The following is a 21,831-nucleotide window of genomic DNA, read 5'->3' as shown; positions in this document are numbered from 1 at the left end:
TTCAGGCACAGGTGACCCTCCTGGACTTTTGTAGCAGCAAGGCTGAGTGGTGGGAGCTGACCAAAAAGAGGATCGCTGGATTCTTCAGGGGCCTAGCCAATAGAACACAGTTTAATAAATACATGACCTACCAACGTTTGCGGAGGAAGCTGGATATTCTTGTCTCGAGAGGAGGAGATCCTGGGGCAATCTCCAAAGTGAAACTCCTTCTCAGGAAGTGTCAATATGACCGGCATGCCTCTTTGGTTCTGGAGAGGGACTATGGGAAGTACCACTCGCCTGACCCTTACCAGAACTGCAAACAAGGTGTAGCTGTTAAAGCGGTCGTTGGCCTTAAGGACAGTACAGGTTCCGTGACAAAGTCCAGGTCAGGGATTCTGGAGGTCGTGAGGTCCTTTTATGCCGACCTTCTTGGAAGGAAAGAGCTTGACCGTGACAGGATGGAAAGCTTTTTGGACTCTACTCCAGGTCTAAATGGTGGAGATGTTCCATTGATGAATTTGACAGAGGAGATCACAGTTGAAGAGGTGATGAGGGCAATTGAACAGCTTGCCATCAAAAAGTCACCCGGACCGGATGGCTTGACGGCTGAGTTCTACAAAGCCTTTAAGTCTATTCTGGCCCCACATTTGGTAGAGGTTTTTAACAGTTGTCTTGCTGAGGGGGTGCTATCCCCTTCCATGAGGCACTCGGCTGTGATTCTTCTGTCAAAGGGTAAAGATCCTTCGATGATTGAGAATTGGCGCCCCATCAGCCTTCTTAATGTCGATAGAAAGATACTGGCGAAGATATTTTTCTGGCGCCTGTCGTCAGTAGCAGAGTCTTTGCTTTCTCGCCATCAGCACTGTTCGGTCCAGGGTAGGAGCACCTTCACAGCGGTGTTAGCTGTCCGGGAGGCCTTGGAGCGGTGCAGGGCTGCAGGCTGGGGAAAGTATTTGCTGACATTGGATCAGGCAAAGGCTTTTGATCGTGTTAACCATGAGTACCTGTGGTTGCTCCTTAGTAAGTACGGTCTGCCGGGTGGTTTTGTTGATTGGCTGAAAGTCTTGTATAAGGGGGCAGAAAGCTTCCCTCTTGTTAATGGTTGGGTTGGGCAGTCCTTTGAGGTTGGCTCCGGGGTGCGCCAGGGCTGTCCCCTGAGTCCCCTGCTCTATGTGTTTGCAATCGACCCCTTCATCAGGAGGCTAGAGAGCGGCATGTTGTGTGGGGTACCAGTGGGGCTCCCGGGTGAGCCGCCATTGAGGGTTGTTGCTTATGCGGACGATGTATCGGTGATTGTCACTGGGACGGATGAGGCGGAGGAGGTGGTCTCTCTGACATCACGGTATTCTGAAGCATCAGGCTCCAAGATCAATCAGGAAAAGAGCGAAGTTTTCTGGATGGGAAAGGAAGGTGAGGGGTTTGATCTCCCGGACACCTTTCCAGTGCCCCGGGAAAGAATTAAGATACTAGGCATTGAATTTGGACCCGGCGATTATGGCCTCAAAAACTGGGAAGGCAGACTGGAAATTGCCAATGCTAAGGTGGTCAACTGGAAGAGATGGAAGTTATCTATGAGGGAAAGGGTTGATCTGATTAAGACTTACCTGATTCCGATCTTCTTGTATGTCAGCTTTGTCTGCATCTTGCCAGTGTCTCTCTATGCTAGGGTCAGTAGTGTGTTCTTCCAGATGCTGTGGGGGAACAGACTGAACCCCATCAAGAGGAATGTCACCTACCTATCCAGGAGGGAGGGTGGCTTAGGTATGGTCAACCCAGTTCTTTTCTTTTCACTGCTATTTCTCAAGTTTAACATTGGTAGTATGCTTGCAGTGGAACCTCCTGGATGGGCAGGCATATTTAGATCTTGGTTTAGTCCTTTTCTGCGACTTTGGGAAGAAGGTGGCCAAGTGAAGAATCGCAGGGGTCATCGTGGTCAGCTACCAGCCTATGTAGCTCCGTGCCTGAAGTTACTGCGGCAGTGGCAATTGTCGGCTGAAGATCTCAGATCGGTTCCGAGGAAAGACCTTATGAGTCGAGTCTTGAGCGAAGTCTTTCATGACCCACTGGCCTTAAGGGATTGCCCAGGCCCAGTTTTGAGGGTGGGTTTGAGACTAATTAATTTGGATAGAATACCTCCTAAATTTAGGGATCTGGCCTGGTTGTGCTTCCATGGGAGGCTCTATGTTCGGGGCAATTTGAAATTCCGCAGTGGGGTGGATCGTAGCTGTCCTCGGGAGGAGTGTGCAGGTGAGGAGGAGACTATGGACCATTTTCTGCTTCGTTGCCCTTTTAACATAGAAGTGTACAAACAGGTGGGGCGGGCGCTCGGTGTTCCTTTCCTCTCCAGGCTGGGTTATGCCGAGTGGGTGTACGGAGCATTCAGTACCGGTGGAGGTTTTTGTTTGGATACACTTTTTTTAGTTAGTCTAGTGGTCCGTTATTTCACCTGGAACGCACGGTGTCAGGTCAGCATTCGGCAAAAAATCCTTCCTGTTGAGGTGGTGGTGTATGACATTGTGCATGAGGTGGGGAAGATTCGGGGGCTTGAGAGAGACAAGCGGGGTCAGGGGGCTTGGCTGAAGGCGTGGAGGGGTTTCAAGCCTCCCTGACTGCCAGGAGTCTCTTTCCCGGGTGTGGCTGTCTGTCTCTTATCACCCTAGATTATTATTTTTGATACATTTTTGATAAATGGCTGCGTACATAGGTGACGGGTTGTGCCTCTTAGGCCCTCTCTGCTGCTTTGTGTAAATAGTTTTGTAGTAATGTTTTGGTAGTGGTGTATAGTGTATATATTGTATATATTCTGAACCCGGATGTGTATTCCTTGGATTTATGTTTGAAGTTTTGTACTATAGTTATGTTTTTTACTTTTGTATAAAATTGGTTGCTTGATTCTTTTCAATAAAAGATCAATAGTGTCCCATCATTGGTATCAGTGGGAGGAATAGTGTCCCATCATTGGTATCAGTGGGAGGAATAGTGTTCCCATCATTGGTGTCAGTGGGAGGAATAGTGTCCCATCATTGGTGTCAGTGGGAGGAATAGTGTCCCATCATTGGTGTCAGTGGGAGGAATAGTGTCCCATCATTGGTGTCTGTGAGAGGAATAGTGTCCCATCATTGGTATCAGTGGGAGGAATAGTGCCCCATCATTGGTATCAGTGGGAGGAATAGTGCCCCATCATTGGTGTCAGTGGGAGTAATAGTGTCCCATCATTGGTATCAGTGGGAGGAATAGTGTCCCATCATTGGTGTCAGTGGGAGGAATAGTGTCCCATCATTGGTATCAGTGGGAGGAATAGTGTCCCATCGGTATCAGTGGGAAGAATAGTGTTCCCATCATTGGTGTCAGTGGGAGGAATAGTGTCCCATCATTGGTGTCAGTGGGAGGAATAGTGTCCCATCATTGGTGTCAGTGGGAGGAATAGTGCCCCATCATTGGTATCAGTGGGAGGAATAGTGTCCCATCATTGGTGTCAGTGGGAGGAATAGTGTCCCATCATTGGTGTCAGTGGGAGGAATAGTGCCCCATCATTGGTATCAGTGGGAGGAATAGTGCCCCATCATTGGTATCAGTGGGAGGAATAGTGCCCCATCATTGGTGTCAGTGGGAGTAATAGTGTCCCATCATTGGTGTCAGTGAGAGGAATAGTGTCCCATCATTGGTGTCAGTGAGAGGAATAGTGCCCCATCATTGGTATCAGTGGGAGTAATAGTGTCCCATCATCAGTGGGAGGAATAGTGTCCCATCATTGGTATCAGTGAGAGGAATAGTGTCCCATCATTGGTGTCAGTGGGAGGAATAGTGTCCCATCATTGGTATCAGTGGGAGGAATAGTGTCCCATCATTGGTATCAGTGGGAAGAATAGTGTTCCCATCATTGGAGTCAGTGGGAGTAATAGTGTCCCATCATTGGTGTCAGTGGGAGGAATAGTGTCCCATCATTGGTGTCAGTGGGAGGAATAGTGTCCCATCATTGGTGTCTGTGAGAGGAATAGTGTCCCATCATTGGTGTCTGTGAGAGGAATAGTGTCCCATCATTGGTATCAGTGGGAGGAATAGTGTCCCATCATTGGTGTCAGTGGGAGGAATAGTGCCCCATCATTGGTATCAGTGGGAGGAATAGTGTCCCATCATTGGTGTCAGTGGGAGGAATAGTGTCCCATCATTGGTGTCAGTGGGAGGAATAGTGTCCCATCATTGGTGTCAGTGGGAGGAATAGTGTCCCATCATTGGTGTCTGTGAGAGGAATAGTGTCCCATCATTGGTATCAGTGGGAGGAATAGTGTCCCATCATTGGTGTCAGTGGGAGGAATAGTGCCCCATCATTGGTGTCAGTGGGAGGAATAGTGCCCCATCATTGGTATCAGTGGGAGGAATAGTGCCCCATCATTGGTATCAGTGGGAGGAATAGTGCCCCATCATTGGTATCAGTGGGAGGAATAGTGTCCCATCATTGGTGTCAGTGGGAGGAATAGTGTCCCATCATTGGTGTCAGTGAGAGGAATAGTGTCCCATCATTGGTGTCAGTGAGAGGAATAGTGCCCCATCATTGGTATCAGTGGGAGTAATAGTGTCCCATCATCAGTGGGAGGAATAGTGTCCCATCATTGGTGTCAGTGGGAGGAATAGTGTCCCATCATTGGTGTCAGTGGGAGGAATAGTGTCCCATCATTGGTGTCAGTGGGAGGAATAGTGTCCCAACATTGGTGTCAGTGGGAGGAATAGTGTCCCATCATTGGTGTCAGTGGGAGGAATAGTGTCCCATCATTGGTATCAGTGGGAAGAATAGTGTTCCCATCATTGGAGTCAGTGGGAGTAATAGTGTCCCATCATTGGTATCAGTGGGAGGAATAGTGTCCCATCATTGGTATCAGTGGGAGGAATAGTGTCCCATCATTGGTGTCAGTGAGAGGAATAGTGTCCCATCATTGGTGTCAGTGAGAGGAATAGTGCCCCATCATTGGTGTCAGTGAGAGGAATAGTGCCCCATCATTGGTGTCAGTGGGAGGAATAGTGTCCCATCATTGGTATCAGTGGGAGGAATAGTGTCCCATCATTGGTATCAGTGAGAGGAATAGTGTCCCATCATTGGTATCAGTGGGAGGAATAGTGCCCCATCATTGGAGTCAGTGGGAGGAATAGTGTCCCATCATTGGTATCAGTGGGAGGAATAGTGCCCCATCATTGGTATCAGTGGGAGGAATAGTGTCCCATCATTGGTGTCAGTGGGAGGAATAGTGTCCCATCATTGGTGTCAGTGGGAGGAATAGTGTCCCAACATTGGTGTCAGTGGGAGGAATAGTGTCCCATCATTGGTGTCAGTGGGAGGAATAGTGTCCCATCATTGGTATCAGTGGGAAGAATAGTGTTCCCATCATTGGAGTCAGTGGGAGTAATAGTGTCCCATCATTGGTATCAGTGGGAGGAATAGTGTCCCATCATTGGTATCAGTGGGAGGAATAGTGTCCCATCATTGGTGTCAGTGAGAGGAATAGTGTCCCATCATTGGTGTCAGTGAGAGGAATAGTGCCCCATCATTGGTGTCAGTGAGAGGAATAGTGCCCCATCATTGGTGTCAGTGGGAGGAATAGTGTCCCATCATTGGTATCAGTGGGAGGAATAGTGTCCCATCATTGGTATCAGTGAGAGGAATAGTGTCCCATCATTGGTATCAGTGGGAGGAATAGTGCCCCATCATTGGAGTCAGTGGGAGGAATAGTGTCCCATCATTGGTATCAGTGGGAGGAATAGTGCCCCATCATTGGAGTCAGTGGGAGAAGTAGTGTCCCATCATTGGTGTCAGTGGGAGGAATAGTGTAAGTGAGAGGAATAGTGTCCCATCATTGGTGTCAGTGAGAGGAATAGTGCCCCATTATTGGTGTCAGTGGGAGGAATAGTGCCCCATCATTGGTGTCAGTGGGAGGAATAGTGTCCCATCATTGGTATCAGTGGGAGGAATAGTGTCCCATCATTGGTATCAGTGGGAAGAATAGTGTTCCCATCATTGGTGTCAGTGGGAGGAATAGTGTCCCATCATTGGTGTCAGTGGGAGGAATAGTGTCCCATCATTGGTGTCAGTGGGAGGAATAGTGTCCCATCATTGGTATCAGTGGGAGGAATAGTGTCCCATCATTGGTATCAGTGGGAGGAATAGTGTCCCATCATTAGTATTAGGGTTGTCCCGATACCGATTCCGAGTTTTTTCGGCGGTACTCAGACGCCGATACCCCGCCCCGATACACAAATAGAATACTTAACCCCCCCCCCCGCCACCGGAGCCGCAACGCCGCATCCCCGCTACCGCCGACTGTGTAATACGGGCGTGAACATTACAGCTTTGAATAGCTGTAATGATTTGCGCCGCGCATAGACACTCCCCCTTGCTCGGGTGAACTGTCCAATCCCGAGCGAGGGGGAGTGTCTATACACGCAGCGCGGCGCCAATCATTACAAAGCTATTCAAAGCTGTAATGTTCCTGGCCGGCCGTAGTACTGTACACAGTCGGCGGTAGCAGGTAAGCGGGCCATGGCTGCATATGGGGGGGAAACATGGCTGGATGGGGGGGAGACACATGGCTGCATATGGGGGGGAGACACATGGCTGCATATGGGGGGGAGACACATGGCTGCATATGGGGGGGGGAGACACATGGCTGCATATGGGGGGGGGAGACACATGGCTGCATATGGGGGGGAGACACATGGCTGCATATGGGGGGGGGAGACACATGGCTGCATATGGGGGGGGAGACACATGGCTGCATATGGGGGGGAGACACATGGCTGCATATGGGGGGGAGACACATGGCTGCATATGGGGGGGAGACACATGGCTGGATGGGGGGGAGACACATGGCTGGATGGGGGGGAGACACATGGCTGGATGGGGGGGAGACGCACATGGCTGGATGGGGGGGGGAGACACATGGCTGGATGGGGGGGGGGGGAGACGCATGGCTGGATGGGGGGGGGGGGGAGACACATGGCTGCATATGGGGGGAAACATGGCTGGATGGGGGGGGAGACACATGGCTGCAGATGGGGGGGAGACACATGGCTGCAGATGGGGGGGAGACACATGGCTGCAGATGGGGGGGAGACACATGGCTGCAGATGGGGGGGAGACACATGGCTGCACATGGCTGGATGGGGGGGGAGACACATGGCTGAATGGGGGGGAGACACATGGCTGGATGGGGGGGGGAGACACATGGCTGGATGGGGGGGGAGAGACATGGCTGGATATGGGGGGGGGGAGACATGGCTGGATATGGGGGGGGGAGACATGGCTGGATATGGGGGGGGAGACATGGCTGGATATGGGGGGGGAGACATGGCTGGATATGGGGGGGGAGACATGGCTGGATATGGGGGGGGAGACATGGCTGGATAATGGGGGGGGAGACATGGCTGGATAATGGGGGGGACATGGCTGGATATGGGGGGGACATGGCTGGATATGGGGGGGGAGACATGGCTGGATATGGGGGGGGAGACATGGCTGGATAATGGGGGGGGAGACATGGCTGGATAATGGGGGGGACATGGCTGCATATGGGGGGGACATGGCTGCATATGGGGGGGACATGGCTGGATATGGGGGGGACATGGCTGGATATGGGGGGGACATGGCTGGATATGGGGGGGACATGGCTGGATATGGGGGGGACATGGCTGGATATGGGGGGGACATGGCTGGATATGGGGGGGACATGGCTGGATATGGGGGGGGACATGTCTGCATTTGGGGACACATTAAAAAAAAGTATCGGTATTCGGTATCGGCGACTACTTGAAAAAAAGTATCGGTACTTGTACTCGGTCCTAAAAAAGTGGTATCGGGACAACACTAATTAGTATCAGTGGGAGGAATAGTGCCCCATCATTGGTGTCAGTGGGAGGAATAGTGCCCCATCATTGGTGTCAGTGGGAGGAATAGTGCCCCATCATTGGTGTCAGTGGGAGGAATAGTGCCCCATCATTGGTGTCAGTGGGAGGAATAGTGCCACTGTGCATGTCACTGTGCCCTTTAATTGTCACCACTGTGCCCTGTAAAATGCACTTACCTTACTCCTTCCACGTCCCTCGATGTCCTCTTCTCCCGCCTTGGTGACGCTTCAGCCAATCAGGTTACCGATAACCAGAATTGGGGAACCTGATTGGCTGAGACGGCCGTCAGTCTTATCCAAGGAATACCCCCCCCCGTACGTTCCGAGGATAAGACATCCGGGAGCCGAGGGCTGTACTCGGAGCCGCTGGCTCTGATAGGCACTTCCGCACAGCCAACCAGCTGCCGTTATTCAGGTGGCCGGCGCTCAGCATCCGGCCATCTCTGAATAGACCAGCGGCAGCGCGACAATAACATACATTCATGCAATGCATGAATGTATGTTATTTACGAGAGCCAGAGGGGGCGGCGCATTTTAAGGAAAAAAAATCCTGAAAAGGGCCCGTTTTTTTTTTTTTGTGACTACAGGAAGGGGAGGGGGGGGCGGCGCCCGGGTGCCCCCTATGGACGGGCCGCCACTGGTGATGAGACTGGGAACCCCCCAACACGGCTCTTATATTCTGTCAGCGGGAGTATTCATCTCAATTTTGAGAATTTGCTAAAAACAGGAGCAGACAGAATTTGGGGCCGTTATGCATGTTAACCAATCACCTTCTAGCTTCAGGTTACTTAGTTAAGCTTAAAAATTGAAAGCTAGAAGCCGATTGGTTGCCATGAACAGCTGCTCCGGATTTTTTTTTAACACTTTAAAAACATAACTTACGTTTTTTTTTGCACTCCAAAGAAAAGTCTCCAGTTCCCGCAGCGACCGTAGCTAAACGGATTATAGAATACCTGCAAAGAAAACGATGATACTCGTATTACAGATAGACAAAAAGGGCCAGATTCTGGTACATCGTGCGCATCTCTGCGGCGGCATAACATATGTCATTTACGTTACGCCGCCGCAAGTTTTTCAGGCAAGTGCTTTATTCACAAAGCACTTGCCTGTAAAGTTGCGGCGGCGTATCGTAAAACACCCGGCGGAATTCAAATTCGGAGGTTGGGGGCGTGTTTCATTTAAATGAAGCGCGTCCCCGCGCCGAACGAACTGCGCATGCGACGTCCCTAAAATATCCCAGTGTGCATTGCTCCAAATGACGTCGCAAGGACGTCATTGGTTTTGACCTGAACGTAAATGACGTCCAGCCCCATTCACGGACGACTTACGCAAACGACGTAACTTTTTAAATTTTCGACGCGGGAACGACGGCTATACTTAACATTGGCTGCGCCGCATATAGCAGGGGCAACTTTACGCCGGGAAAAGCCTAACGTAAACGTCGTAACTTTACTGCGTCAGCCGTGCGTACGTTCGGGAATTCCCGTATCTAGCTAATTTGCATACTCGACGCGGAAATCGACGGAAGCGCCACCTAGCAGGAAAAAAAAAAATTGGATATCTATGCGTAACTGATTCTAAGAATCAGGCGCATAGATACGACGGCCCAGATTAGGACTTACGGCGGCGTACATGGCGCTGCGCCGTCGTAAGTCCTTTGAGAATCTGGGCCAAAGTAACCAATTACTGACCTCCCTATAGAAGTTTTACTGATACAGGGTGGCGGCTGTGTGCAGGATCGCATATATCTATATACATACACACACACACACAAGTGACCCGACACTTCTGGGGACAAAAGTGCGCCGCCTTGTTGTGGAACTACATTTCCCATGAGGCATTGCAAGGCTGGAAGTTACAATAACTCCCAGAAGCATGATGGGACTTGTAGTTCTGCAACAGCTGGAGGGCCCCCAGGTTGCCTACCCCCTGCTTTAAACTGACTTCATCTGCAGATGAAAGTTCATCCCTTTGATCTGTAGATGAGTAAAAAGAAAGATACAAATGTTTCTTTTTATCTTTCTGTTTTAGCGGCTGAGCAATGATGTTAATAATCATTGCCCAGCTGCTTTAAAAAAAAAATATGATGGCACAGCTCTAATTACCGGGACTTGGGCTGCATTCACACCTGAGCGTAGTTTGCATACAGCGTCGTCCGACGTTTTTATACTTCGACGTTTTTTATTTTAGCCAATAGGAAAAATTATCTTCTTTTCATCACTTGTTGGTAGATTTTTTTTATCTTCTGCCTGGGTGAAATGTTCTATTGATTAAAGCGACAAAACGCCCGTAGCAAACGCTCGTTGTCGCGCTAGTCGCTTGAATCCAGCGTTTCCATTACTTTCTATGGAAAATAGAAACGCTCAAAAACGCCCGATTCGCGCGACAAAAAAGGGTCCGGAACTTGTTTGAGCTCCACGTTTTGGAGTGGAGATGTGAACCATCTCCATAGGGAATATTGTATTTTTTCCCCTCTAGCGTTTTTGAGCGTCGCGCTTCAGGCGACAAAACGCTCAGGTGTGAATGCAGCCTTAGTTTACACTTCAGCTGTCAACAGGAAAACTCCACTGACAGCCGAATGAGTCATCAGTTGTTAAGGACGCGGTGTCCCTGCGTCCGATAATTGCCGTTTTTTTTTTTTTACATTTCAGCTGTCAGTAGGAGAATCCCGCTGACAGCTGAAAGAGCCGAGCCTGAAAGCATCAGTTTTAGATACTGGAGCATTTGCTAAGAGTACCGATACTCGTGCAAATGCTTCGTTTTAGCACCGATACGGTGCAACCCCTACTGTATTCCCTGCCAGCTCTCCTTACCGCCCCCTGGCTGTACTATAGTGTCACAGTGCACTGGGAACAGACCGGCCATCTTTGTTGTGATTATTTTTTTACCTTCCCCATGGCCAGCAGTCTCTTCCTCTCCTTCTTATTGATGTGCCGCTCTATGCTGGTCTCCCCTCGGGTGATGAGCATCGCGTGCCACAGCGTGAGAGCGCCGAGAGCCAGGGCCACAGAACTGCCGAAAGACAAAAGAACCATTTCATCAGCATTCATTGACAGCACCCCTCCCCCCAGTCCTTGTCACTGTTACTTTACACTCCCTAAGGCAGTGATGGAGAACCCCCAGATGTTTTGGAACTACATTTCCCATGATGCTCAACTACACTGCAGAGTACAGGAGCATCATGGGACATGTAGTTCTAAACATCTGAGGTGCCGAGGTTCGCCATCACTGCCTTAAGGGAATGCAACATTTACATTACTGACCTTTTCTGGCTGAATGAGGACCCATGAATTCTAATGGCAGCCCTGCCCTTTCACTTTTATTTTACCACTTGACTCCTGGAAGTTTTACCCCCCCCCTTCATGACCAGGCCAATTTTTACTGCACTGCGTTACTTTAACTGACAATTTCGCGGTCGTGCGACGTTGTACCCAAACAAAATTGATGTCCTTTTTCCCCCCACAAATAGAGCTTTCTTTTGGTGGTATTTAACTGCTTAAGCCCCGGACCTTTAGGCAGCTAAATGCCCAGGCCAGGTTTTGCGATTCGGCACTGCGTCGCTTTAACGGACAATTGCGCGGTCGTGTGACGTGGCTTCCAAACAAAATTGGCGTCCTTTTTTCCCCACAAATAGAGCTTTCTTTTGGTGGTATTTGATCACCTCTGCGGTTTTTATTTTTTGCGCTATAAACAAAAATAGAGCGACAGTTTTGAAAAAAAATGCAATATTTTTAACTTTTTGCTATAATAAATATCCCCCAAAAATATATAAAAAAAACGTTTTTCCCCTCAGTTTAGGCCGATACGTATTCTTCTACATATTTTTAGTAAAAAAAAAAAAAAACGCAATAAGCGTTTATCGATTGGTTTGCGCAAAATTTATAGCGTTTACAAAATAGGGGATAGTTTTATTGCATTTTTATTAATTATTTTTTTTTTTACTACTAATGGCGGCGATCAGCGATTTTTTTTCGTGACTGCGACATTATGGCGGACACTTCGGACAATTTTGACACATTTTTGGGACCATTGTCATTTTCACAGCAAAAAATGCATTTAAATTGCATTGTTTATTGTGAAAATGACAGTTGCAGTTTGGGAGTTAACCACAGGGGGCGCTGTAGGGGTTAGGGTTCACCTAGTGTGTGTTTACAACTGTAGGGGGGTGTGGCTGTAGGTCTGACGTCATCGATCGAGTCTCCCTATAAAAGGGATCACTCGATCGTTACGCCGCCACAGTGAAGCACAGGGAAGCCGTGTTTACATACGGCTCTCCCCGTTCTTCAGCTCCGGGGAGCGATCGCGACGGAGCGGGTATAAACGAATGGCCGCGCCGTCGTCCCGGATCGCTCCCCGCGGGAATCCGACCACCGCATGTAGCTGGGGGGTTCCCGATCGGACCCCCCACCCGCTAGAAGGCAAGGACGTACATGTACGCCCATTTGCCTGTACGTGCCATTCTGTGGACGTACATATACATGCGGCCGTCGGAAAGTGGTTAATCACCTCTGCATATATATTTTTTTTGCGGTGGGCTCTCCTGCTTAGTGTGGTCAGTTTTTTTAATAGGAAAGCAGAGGGACTGGCAGGAACACCAGGGATTTCACACAAAAGAAACAATACAAAGAGAACAGGAGACTTTCTGATACATGATACAGCCAGGGCCGATCCGCCCTATATGCTCACTATGCGAGCCGCTTAGGGCCCCGCAAAGCTGCGGAGGGCCCCCAAAATACTAGAGGCCCCGCCTGGTGAGAAGTCATTTTTGGCCCCTCATCCCGCTTCTCAACTCGCTGGCTGCATGGGAGAAGAGGTAAGAAATCAGCAACCCCCCGCTTCTCACTTTAATGTGACGTCATTTTACTTAGGGCCCCAGGGAGGTCAGGATCGGCACTGGATACAGCAGCCACATATCAGGAATATGAAGCGTTGGGGTAACAAACGCTTTAAGTGGTTAACCACTTGAGGACCGCCGCACGACGATATACAATCGGCAGAATGGCACGGCTGGGCACAAGGGCGTACAGGTACGTCCTCTTTAAGAACCCAGCCATGGGTCGCGAGCGCGCCTGTCCGAAGCTCCGTGACCCGATCTCTGCCGGTGTCCTGCGACGCAACGCTTTCCCCGACTTGTTCATTCCCCGACTTAGTTGGGGTAGGCGGTACACTTTGGTGGGGGTGGGTCAGCCACGCCCTGTGACCTTTGACCTCTGGGAACCCGCCTTCTGACCTTTGGGGGAGGTCCCTGTTCCAATTCCTGAGTCCTAGCCATATTCTTCAATGGGAAACCCTAACCCCTAATCCTAGTGGCTTGTCAGTGATCGTCTGTTCCCTGTCATAGGGAACGACGATCAGTGACGTCACACATCCAGCCATGCCCCCCTACAGTAAGAACTAGGGTTGTCCCGATACCACTTTTTTGAGACCGAGTACAAGTACCGATACTTTTTTTCAAGTACTCGCCGATACCGAATACCGATACTTTTTTTAATGTCATGTGACAGTGGCAGTATTTTTTTTTTTTACTATTTTTTTTTTACTATGTTTTTTTTTTTTACAGTGATGTTAATTAATTTATTTTTTTGGGGGGGGGGTGGGGGGTGAATTGTCAGTGTGTTTTTTTTTTATTTATTTTTTTACATTTTATTTATTTTTTTACATTTTATTTATTTTTTAATATTTATTGCAATTTTTTATTTATTTTAATCAGCCCTGTTGGGGGGCTTTGGTGAGATTTCAGGGGTCTTAAAGCGGTAGTTCACCCACAATCCCATGATGTTACCATCGAGACAGGCATTGTAGCGCGAGCTACAGTATGCCTGTCCCGATTTTTTTAACCCCGTACTCACCTCGTAGTCGTCCATCGTAGATTCCGGCTCCCGCGGGGAATGGGCGTGCCTATGGAGAGGGAGGATGATTGACGGCCGGCCCTGGCACGTCACTCTCCCCGAAGACAGCCGGAGTAGGTCTCGGCTCTTCACGGCGCGTGCGCACAGGCTATGCGCACGCGTCGTGAAGACCAAGCCTATTTCGGCTATTTCCGGAGAAGCGTGACGCGCCAGAGCCGGCCGTCAATCATCCTCCGTCTCCAGAGGCACGCCCATTCCCCGGTATCTTCGATGGACGACTACAAGGTGAGTATGGGGGGAAAAAAATTCGGGACAGGCATACTGTAGCTCGCGCTACAGTGCCTGATTTAAAGGTAAAAGAAAAAAATTTTTTTTTTTTTACTGTCGATAGGGTGAACCCCCGCTTTAACAGACCTCTGGCATCTCCCCTTTAAGACAGAGAAAGGGACTAGGGAAACAGATTCCCCAGTCCCTTTCTCTGCAGCCTCAGCTGAAATGAATGGAGAGAAGCTCCTCCATTCATAAACTGAAGCATTGTAAACACAGGAGGTTACGATGCTCAGTTATATGAATGGACAGAGTCGGTAATCACCGACTCTGTTCATTCAGAAAAGGTAGGAGCCAGGCTTAGCGGCTCCTACCTCCGCTCTCCCCCCTGACAGATTGAGGGGGGGAGAGCGGCACGAACGGGGACGGGATGGATGGAGAGAGACTGCAGGGACGGACGGGGGTGGGGGGGGATTTGGGAGAGAGAACGGGATGGACGGACGGGGAGGAAAGAACACTGCATGGACGGGGGGGGGAAGAGAGAACGGGACGGATGGGGGAAGGGGAGGAAAGAACACTGCATGGACGGGGGGGGGGAGAGAGAACGGGACGGACGGGGAAAGGGGAGGAAAGAACACTGCATGGACGGGGGGGGGGGGGAAGAGAGAACGGGACGGACGGACGGACGGGGGAAGGGGAGGAAAGAGCACTGCATGGACGGGGGGGGGGGGGGGGGGGGGGAGAGAGAACCGGACGGACAGGGGAAGGGGAGGAGAGAGAATGGCACGGACGGGGGGAGGTGAGAGAGCAGCACGGACAGGGGAAGACAACACTGACCATGGGGGAGAGAAGATTTGCAACTCCCCTGCCTGCCCGCTCAAGTATCGGCTGAGGCATCGGGAGCATTTCCCCGAGTACAAGTACTCGGGGAAATGCTTGGTATCGGTCCCGATACCGATACTAGTATCGGTATCGGGACATCCCTAGTAAGAACCACACACTAGGGCACACTTAACCCCTACAGCGCCCCCTAGAGGTGAACCCCTTCACTGCCAGTGTCATTTTCACAGTAATCAGTGCATTTTTATAGCACTGATCGCTGTAAAAATGACAATGGTCCCAAAAAGGTGTCAAAAGTGTCTGATGCTTTCGCCATAATGTCGCAGTCACGATAAAAATCGTTGATTGCCGCCATTAGTAGTAAAAAAAAATATATATATATTAATAAAAATGCCATAAAACTATCCCCTATTTTGTACGCGCTATAACTTTTGCGCAAACGAAACAATAAACGCTTATTGCGATTTTTTTTTTACCAAAACATATGTAGAAGAATACGTATCGGCCTAAGCTGAAGAAAAAAACTTTTTTTTAATATATTTTTGGGTGTATTTATTATAGCAAAAAAAATAGATATTTTTTTTCTAAATTTACACTCTATTTTTGTTTATAGCGCACAAAATAAAAACCGCAGAGATCAAATACCACCTAAAGAAAGCTCCATCTGTTGGGAAAAAAAGGACGTCAATTTTGTTTGGGAGCCACGTCGCACGATCACGCAATTGTCAGTTAAAGTGACGCAGTGCCGAATCGCAAAAAGGGGCGTTACTGAAAGCAATAAAAAGGTGGAGCCTGTGAGTAAAGGACAAAGTTGTGTGAACTTACCTGCAGAGCACCCAGAGGTAGATGATACACTTGTGAAACGCTCTCTCTCTGAAGGTGAAGGTAGTTGAGGGAGTCTGGCTGTACATGGTCTAAAGAGCAAAAAATATATATAAACATATAGATGGTTATAATTATTATGTATCCAGGTCTAGGATTCCCAGTTTTTTTTTTATAAAAAAAAAAGCAATATATCAGGAAAGTCCCGACCCGATTGTTACCGAATACTGCCACATACACAATTACTTCTCGTCTCTTCCCCCGCCGGTGATATGGCGGAATTCTTCCATATAAAAGCCAATCCAGAGATTTACCTTTATTTCTGCTCCTATATGCCCAGCATACATTTAACCCAGTTATCCCATCCCGGACGAGCCCCACGCTATGACTGGACAGTGAAAAGAGAAGTGGCGGACTGATGAGCTCATCTCTCTTATCATGAGCGCTGCCAGAAAACCGTGGGGCAGTTTATGCTGCTTATCACGCATTGTGGTGTGCTGCAACGCAACTGCTTTGGGAAGGAGCCACTCAGATTGATGTGTACCACGAGAGGCAAAAAAAAGTCCAAAGTCGGGGGGAATGTCAGGTCAGGAAGAGGACAAGTTCTGCTCAGATGGAGGTCTTATTCAGGCCAGGAGGAGGGCACGCTCTGGTCAAAAGGGGGACACAGTTCTAGTCAGATGGATGTTTTATTCAGACCAGGAGGGTGACACAATCCGGTCAGGAGGTGGTCGTCAAATTCTGGGCCAGGAGGCGGTCGTCAAATTCTGGGCCAGGCGGCGGTCGTGCCAGGAGGTGGTCGTCAAATTCTGGGCCAGGAGGGCGGCACACTCTGGTCAAAAGGGGGACACAGTCTGGTCAAGAGGAGGACATGTTCTAGTCAGATGGATGTTTTATTCAGACCAGGAGGGTGACACAATCCGGTCAGGAGGTGGTCGTCAAACTCTGGCCAGGCGGTCGTCAAACTCTGGCCAGGAGGAGGTCAAGGTCTGGCCAAGAGGAGGTCAAGGTCTGGCCAAGAGGAGGTCAAGGTCTGGCCAAGAGGAGGTCAAGGTCTGGCCAAGAGGAGGTCAAGGTCTGGCCAAGAGGAGGTCAAGGTCTGGCCAAGAGGAGGTCAAGGTCTGGCCAAGAGGAGGTCAAGGTCTGGCCAGGAGGAGGTCAAGGTCTGGCCAGGAGGAGGTCAAGGCCTGGCCAGGAGGAGGTCAAGGCCTTGGCCAGGAGGAGGTCAATGCCTTGGCCAGGAGGAGGTTAAGGTCTGGTCAGGAGGAGGAGGTAAAATGTAGGTCAGAAGGTTAACTACAGGTCAGTTGCATCTGTCATTGAATTCTGAAGGATCCCAGATGTATCTTACACTCATGCCATGGACACAAACCGAAAGCCCAACACCACAGACCCGGTCACCATACACCTGGGAAGTGAACTAGAATCTCCGATATGATAAACTATATGGATCGTTACACAGGTCTGGAACACGAAGGCCTAAATAAAAGTGAATGCGGGTTAGTGACACGGGTTAGTGACAAGAGACAACCATCCATCAACACAATCAAGAAGCAGGAAGAGACGAGAGGGGACATACTTGAAGCAATGGTTAGGAATCGCCGTGCACAAGAAGAACCCTCCAGCATTGGGAAAGGACAATACACATTAGCACTTGTGTTGTGCTATTGAGACACACAGCTGACAATCATTTCAACACAGCCCACCTCATTGCCTGCAAACTTCAGCCTCTCCTTCTCCTGGTGCTTGAATTTCTGATAAGAAGGAAATATGACCACAATTACCTTCCAGTCCAGCTAATCATAAGCTGCGATAATGCTATGAGGAGATATGAAGAATGAAGTGCGCTTTGGTATCGGGAAGTACAGCAATGGCAGTCTATTGGGCCGGAAGCGGTTTCTATGGCTCTCGGGTTTACCTGAACTTCTCACAGACCTACCCCGGGCATCATATTGAACATGACTATGCTGAACATCTGTACAGTGGAACCTCGGATAAGGAGGATAATCCGTTCCAGGAGAACGCTCGTAATCCAAAGTACTCGCATATCAAAGCGAGTTTCCCCATTGCAGTCAATGGAAACTAAAATAATTTGTTCCACATTTACTTCAATGGCATGCAATACCGCATGCGGCCAGAGGTGGGGGGCGCCGGAGAGCCTCTGGAACACAAAAATGGCCCAAGGACAGCTCGGCTGACCTCAGAAAGGCTCGGGAACGGCGTATTTCCGAGTCTTTACGATAATTTCCGAACTGCTCCGAAGGCGCCGATCGGCTCCCGCGCCCCCACCTCAGGCCAAACGCGGTACTGCACACCGCTGTGGCTTGAATCCTGCTCGTTTTGCCAGACAACACTCGCAAACTGAGTTAGGATTTTTTCAAACACAGTGCTCGTATTGCGAAACACTCGTTAACCCGTGTTACTCGCAATCCGAGGTTCCACTGTATAACATAAAACATATAACTAAAAACAAGACCTCACTTACCTCTGTAATTGTAGGTACTGTGGAGCGATTCATTCTCAAAGTTCACAACAGAGGAGTAGTAATTACTAGTTATATCCCTTTGCTTCCTCTGGCAGCAAAGAATTTGAAGATTAATTACTCCACAGTTCCTGCAGCTACAGGGGTCAGTGGTGGTTTGTCCATAGCTTGGTCACAGGCTCACTTTAAAGCCTCACTCCAGGCTAAAAAAAAAAAATTCACAATACGTCTGTCCCACCCACCTCTAACCCAGTGTTTCTCAATTCCAGTCCTCAGGCCCCCCCAACAGGTCAGGTTTTCAGGATTTCCCTCAGATGAAAAGGCTGTGGTGATTACTAAGGCAGTGAAACTGATCAAATCACCTGTGCAAAATAATGGAAATCCTGAAAACCTGACCTGCTGGGGGGGCCTGAGGACTGGAATTGAGAAACACTGCTCTAACCGTTGGTATTAAGCACTTTGTTCCTTGGGAAGGCGGTGACTAACTAGAAAGTGAAGCGACGTCCCCCCTACATGTCCCCCTCACCACTTCCATTTCCAGGTGGGGAGGGCTGCCAATCCAGTCCCGTGATGAGAGGACACCGACGCTGGACATTCAGTAGGAAGTGTCCACACCATGCAGGCACATGGACACCCGAAAAAGGTCCCTTTCCAGGAGGTAAAGATAAGCAGAGAAGGCTTGGGGGGCTGCAGTGTCACATGACTGCTGCTTAAAGTGGAGTTTCACCCAAAAATGGAACTTCCGCTTTTCGGAATCCTCCCCCCCCCCTCCCCCCGGTGTCACATTTGCCACTTTTCAGGGGGGAGAGGGGAGCAGATACCTGTCTTATACAGGTATTTTGCCCCCACTTCTCCGAGCCACCCGCGGGTATTTACGCCACTTTTGGCGCCTTCTCCGCCCCCAGCTGTCTTCTGCCCTGGACAGGTAAGTGTCCTTATTTTAACCGCTTAAGGACCGCCTCCTGCACATATACGTCGCCAGAATGGCACGGCTGGGCACAAGCACGTACAGGTACGTCCTCTTTAAGTGCCCAGCCGTGGGTCGCGGCGCGCGCCCCGAAGCTCCGTGACCGCGGGACCTGATCGCCGCTGGAGTCCCGCGATCGGTCCCCGGAGCTGAAGAACGGGGAGAGCCGTGTGTAAACACACCTTCCCCGTTCTTCACTGTGGCGCCGTCATTGATCGTCTGTTCCCTTTTATAGGGAAACACAATTAATGATGTCACACCTACAGCCACACCCCCCTACAGTTAGAAACACAAATGAGGTCACACTTAACCCCTTCAGAGCCCCCTTGTGGTCAACTCCCAAACTGCAATTGACATTTTCACAGTAATCAGTGCATTTTTAATGCATTTTTTGCTGTGAAAATGACAACGGTCCCAAAAATGTGTCAAAATTGTCCGAAGTGTCCGCCATAATGTCGCAGTCACGAAAAAAAAAAAAAAAAAAAAAAAAAATCGCTGATCGCCGCCATTAGTAGTAAAAAAATAAAAAATTTATAAAAATGCAATAAAACTATCCCCCATTTTGTAAACGCTATAAATTTTGCGCAAACCAATCGATAAACGCTTATTGCGATTTTTTTTTACCAAAAATAGGTAGAAGAATACGTATCGGCCTAAACTGAGGAAAAAAAAATATATATAATTTTTTGGGGATATTTATTATAGCAAAAAGTAAAAAATATTGCATTTTTTTCAAAATTGTCGCTCTATTTTTGTTAATAGCGCAAAAAATAAAAACCGCAGAGGTGATCAAATACCACCAAAAGAAAGCTCTATTTGTGGGGAAAAAAAAAGGACGCCAATTTTGTTTGGGAGCCACGTCGCACGACCGCGCAATTGTCAGTTAAAGCGACGCAGTGCCGAATCGCAAAAACTGTCCGGGTCCTTTAGCTGCCTAAAGGTCCGGGTCTTAAGTGGTTAAAAGTCAGCAGCTACAGTATTTGTAGCTGTTGACTTAGAAAAAAATAAAAAATAATAATAATTATTAGGCGAAACTGATCCCAGAGTGGGGCTTTAAGACCTCTTTCAATTGGCTATGGCCCTATGGTTGGAGCCGATAACCCAGATGCAGCGACATAACAAGCCAGCGCCGATGACATCACACACCGGCATCTATACAGAAGTGTATGCGTTTTGGGTGGGCAGATCCTTTAAGACACCAAGTAATGCCCCCCTTTTGTCTCCGACCGTCCCCGTCCCCCCCATAATAATCTCACCTCAATGGCTGCGTAGGCTTCGCGGAACATGACGCGGCTGCTGATGCTGCAGTAAATGCAGCCAAGGGTCATGAAAAGGCAGAAGGAGAAGAAGTAGCGATGGTTGTAATGGCCGACGCAGTTATTGAGCCACGCTGTGATGTCAGCGAGTTAAGGAGCCTCAGAGAACAAAAGGAAAAAAACAGCACAAAAATGACGACATTTAAATCCTGCAAGGCTATTTATAGCACCTGAACATAATAAGCCAATAATGGGGATTTGGTCACACCATATGGCCATACGGTGCTTAAGCCCACCACTATATGTGTCCTGACCCATCGATGACCTTGGGATGGAGCCCCCCATCACCCCCCACCAGACTTCTAATCCGTGTCCACCTGAGTTATAGGAGGAGTTACAATTTATTCCCATCAGTTGTGATCAGAATTATATCACGTTCCCAACAGGGAACCAAATCTTGTTTTATTTTATTACTTAGGTCCCACACTAGGTATTTAGCCCCCCCCCCCCAATGCACGAGGCCCCGGCGTTCAGCCGCCCCCCCCCCCCCCCCGCAATGCGCAAGGCTCTGGCGTTCAGGCCCCCCCCCCCACGCAATGCGCAAGGCTCCGGCATTCAGCCCCCCGCAATGCGCAAGGCTCCGGCGTTCAGCCCCCCCCCCCGCAATGCGCAAGGCTCCGGCATTCAGCCCCCCCCCCCGCAATGCGCAAGGCTCCGGCATTCAGCCCCCTCCCCAATGCGCAAGGTTTCGGCGTTCAACCCCCCCCCCCAGCATTCAACCCCCCCCAACACACAAGACTGTTATAGCTGTAAAGGGCGGGGCCAACCCAATAATGACCCCCTACAGACTAAGACTGGAATGCCATTAATATGTGTGTGTGAGAAGGCAGGCGTCCCAATACTTTTGGTAATATAGTGTATATGAAGATTTGGGGGTTGTCATTCCCGTCCTTGCCTCACTACCTGTGGAGTCGCTGACCTGGAACAAGTGAAGGGTGTGAAGTCTGGACTCCCATCCTGCACATTAGTTTCAGGTCGGCGACCAACTAGAAAGTGAAGCCGAGATCAATAGCAGACGCCGGATTTCTCCCCTCGCAGATCTCTTACAATAATAGATTACCGGTGAAAGGATACGACAATGATGATCCATCTTAAGAATACACCTGTGGAGAGAGAACACTGGTCAGACCTCCGAGGTGGACCTTGTATGCCATAAAATCTGAAGACTTCTTATAGTAAAGTATCGGAAAATGGCTGCATTGATGGGCACCAATCGGGCTGCATTTGATGGGCACCGATCAGGCTGCATTTGATGGGCACCGATCAGGCTGCATTTGATGGGCACCGATCAGGCTGCATTTGAAGGGCACCGATCAGGCTGCATTTGACAGGCACCGATCAGGCTGCATTTGACGGGCACCGATCAGGCTGCATTCGACGGGCACCGATCAGGCTGCATTCGACGGGCACCGAT

At 49.5% G+C, this 21,831-nt stretch overlaps 1 protein-coding gene across 4 annotated transcripts in view; it reads right to left on the bottom strand.

Moving 5' to 3' along the window:
* ZDHHC16 (zinc finger DHHC-type palmitoyltransferase 16) overlaps positions 1 to 21,831 on the bottom strand; it is a 34,255-nt gene that overhangs the window by 4,446 nt on the left and 7,978 nt on the right. For 2 of the 4 annotated variants that reach the window (XM_040361239.1, XM_040361238.1), the window contains exons 5-10: positions 21,492 to 21,520; positions 20,358 to 20,491; positions 17,359 to 17,406; positions 15,656 to 15,744; positions 10,763 to 10,886; positions 8,757 to 8,827 (exon numbers count right to left, since the gene is read on the bottom strand). In XM_040361239.1, coding sequence (XP_040217173.1) covers positions 8,757 to 8,827; positions 10,763 to 10,886; positions 15,656 to 15,744; positions 17,359 to 17,406; positions 20,358 to 20,491; positions 21,492 to 21,520 — 495 coding nt within the window. The remainder of the gene's footprint in view (positions 1 to 8,756; positions 8,828 to 10,762; positions 10,887 to 15,655; positions 15,745 to 17,358; positions 17,407 to 20,357; positions 20,492 to 21,491; positions 21,521 to 21,831) is intronic. The other 2 variants (XM_040361241.1, XM_040361240.1) reach the window with 1 other exon arrangement.

The sequence above is a fragment of the Rana temporaria genome, chromosome 8, assembly GCF_905171775.1.
Source record: "Rana temporaria chromosome 8, aRanTem1.1, whole genome shotgun sequence".
Taxonomy (NCBI): domain Eukaryota; kingdom Metazoa; phylum Chordata; class Amphibia; order Anura; family Ranidae; genus Rana; species Rana temporaria.
This window is presented reverse-complemented; position numbering and strand designations above follow the sequence as displayed.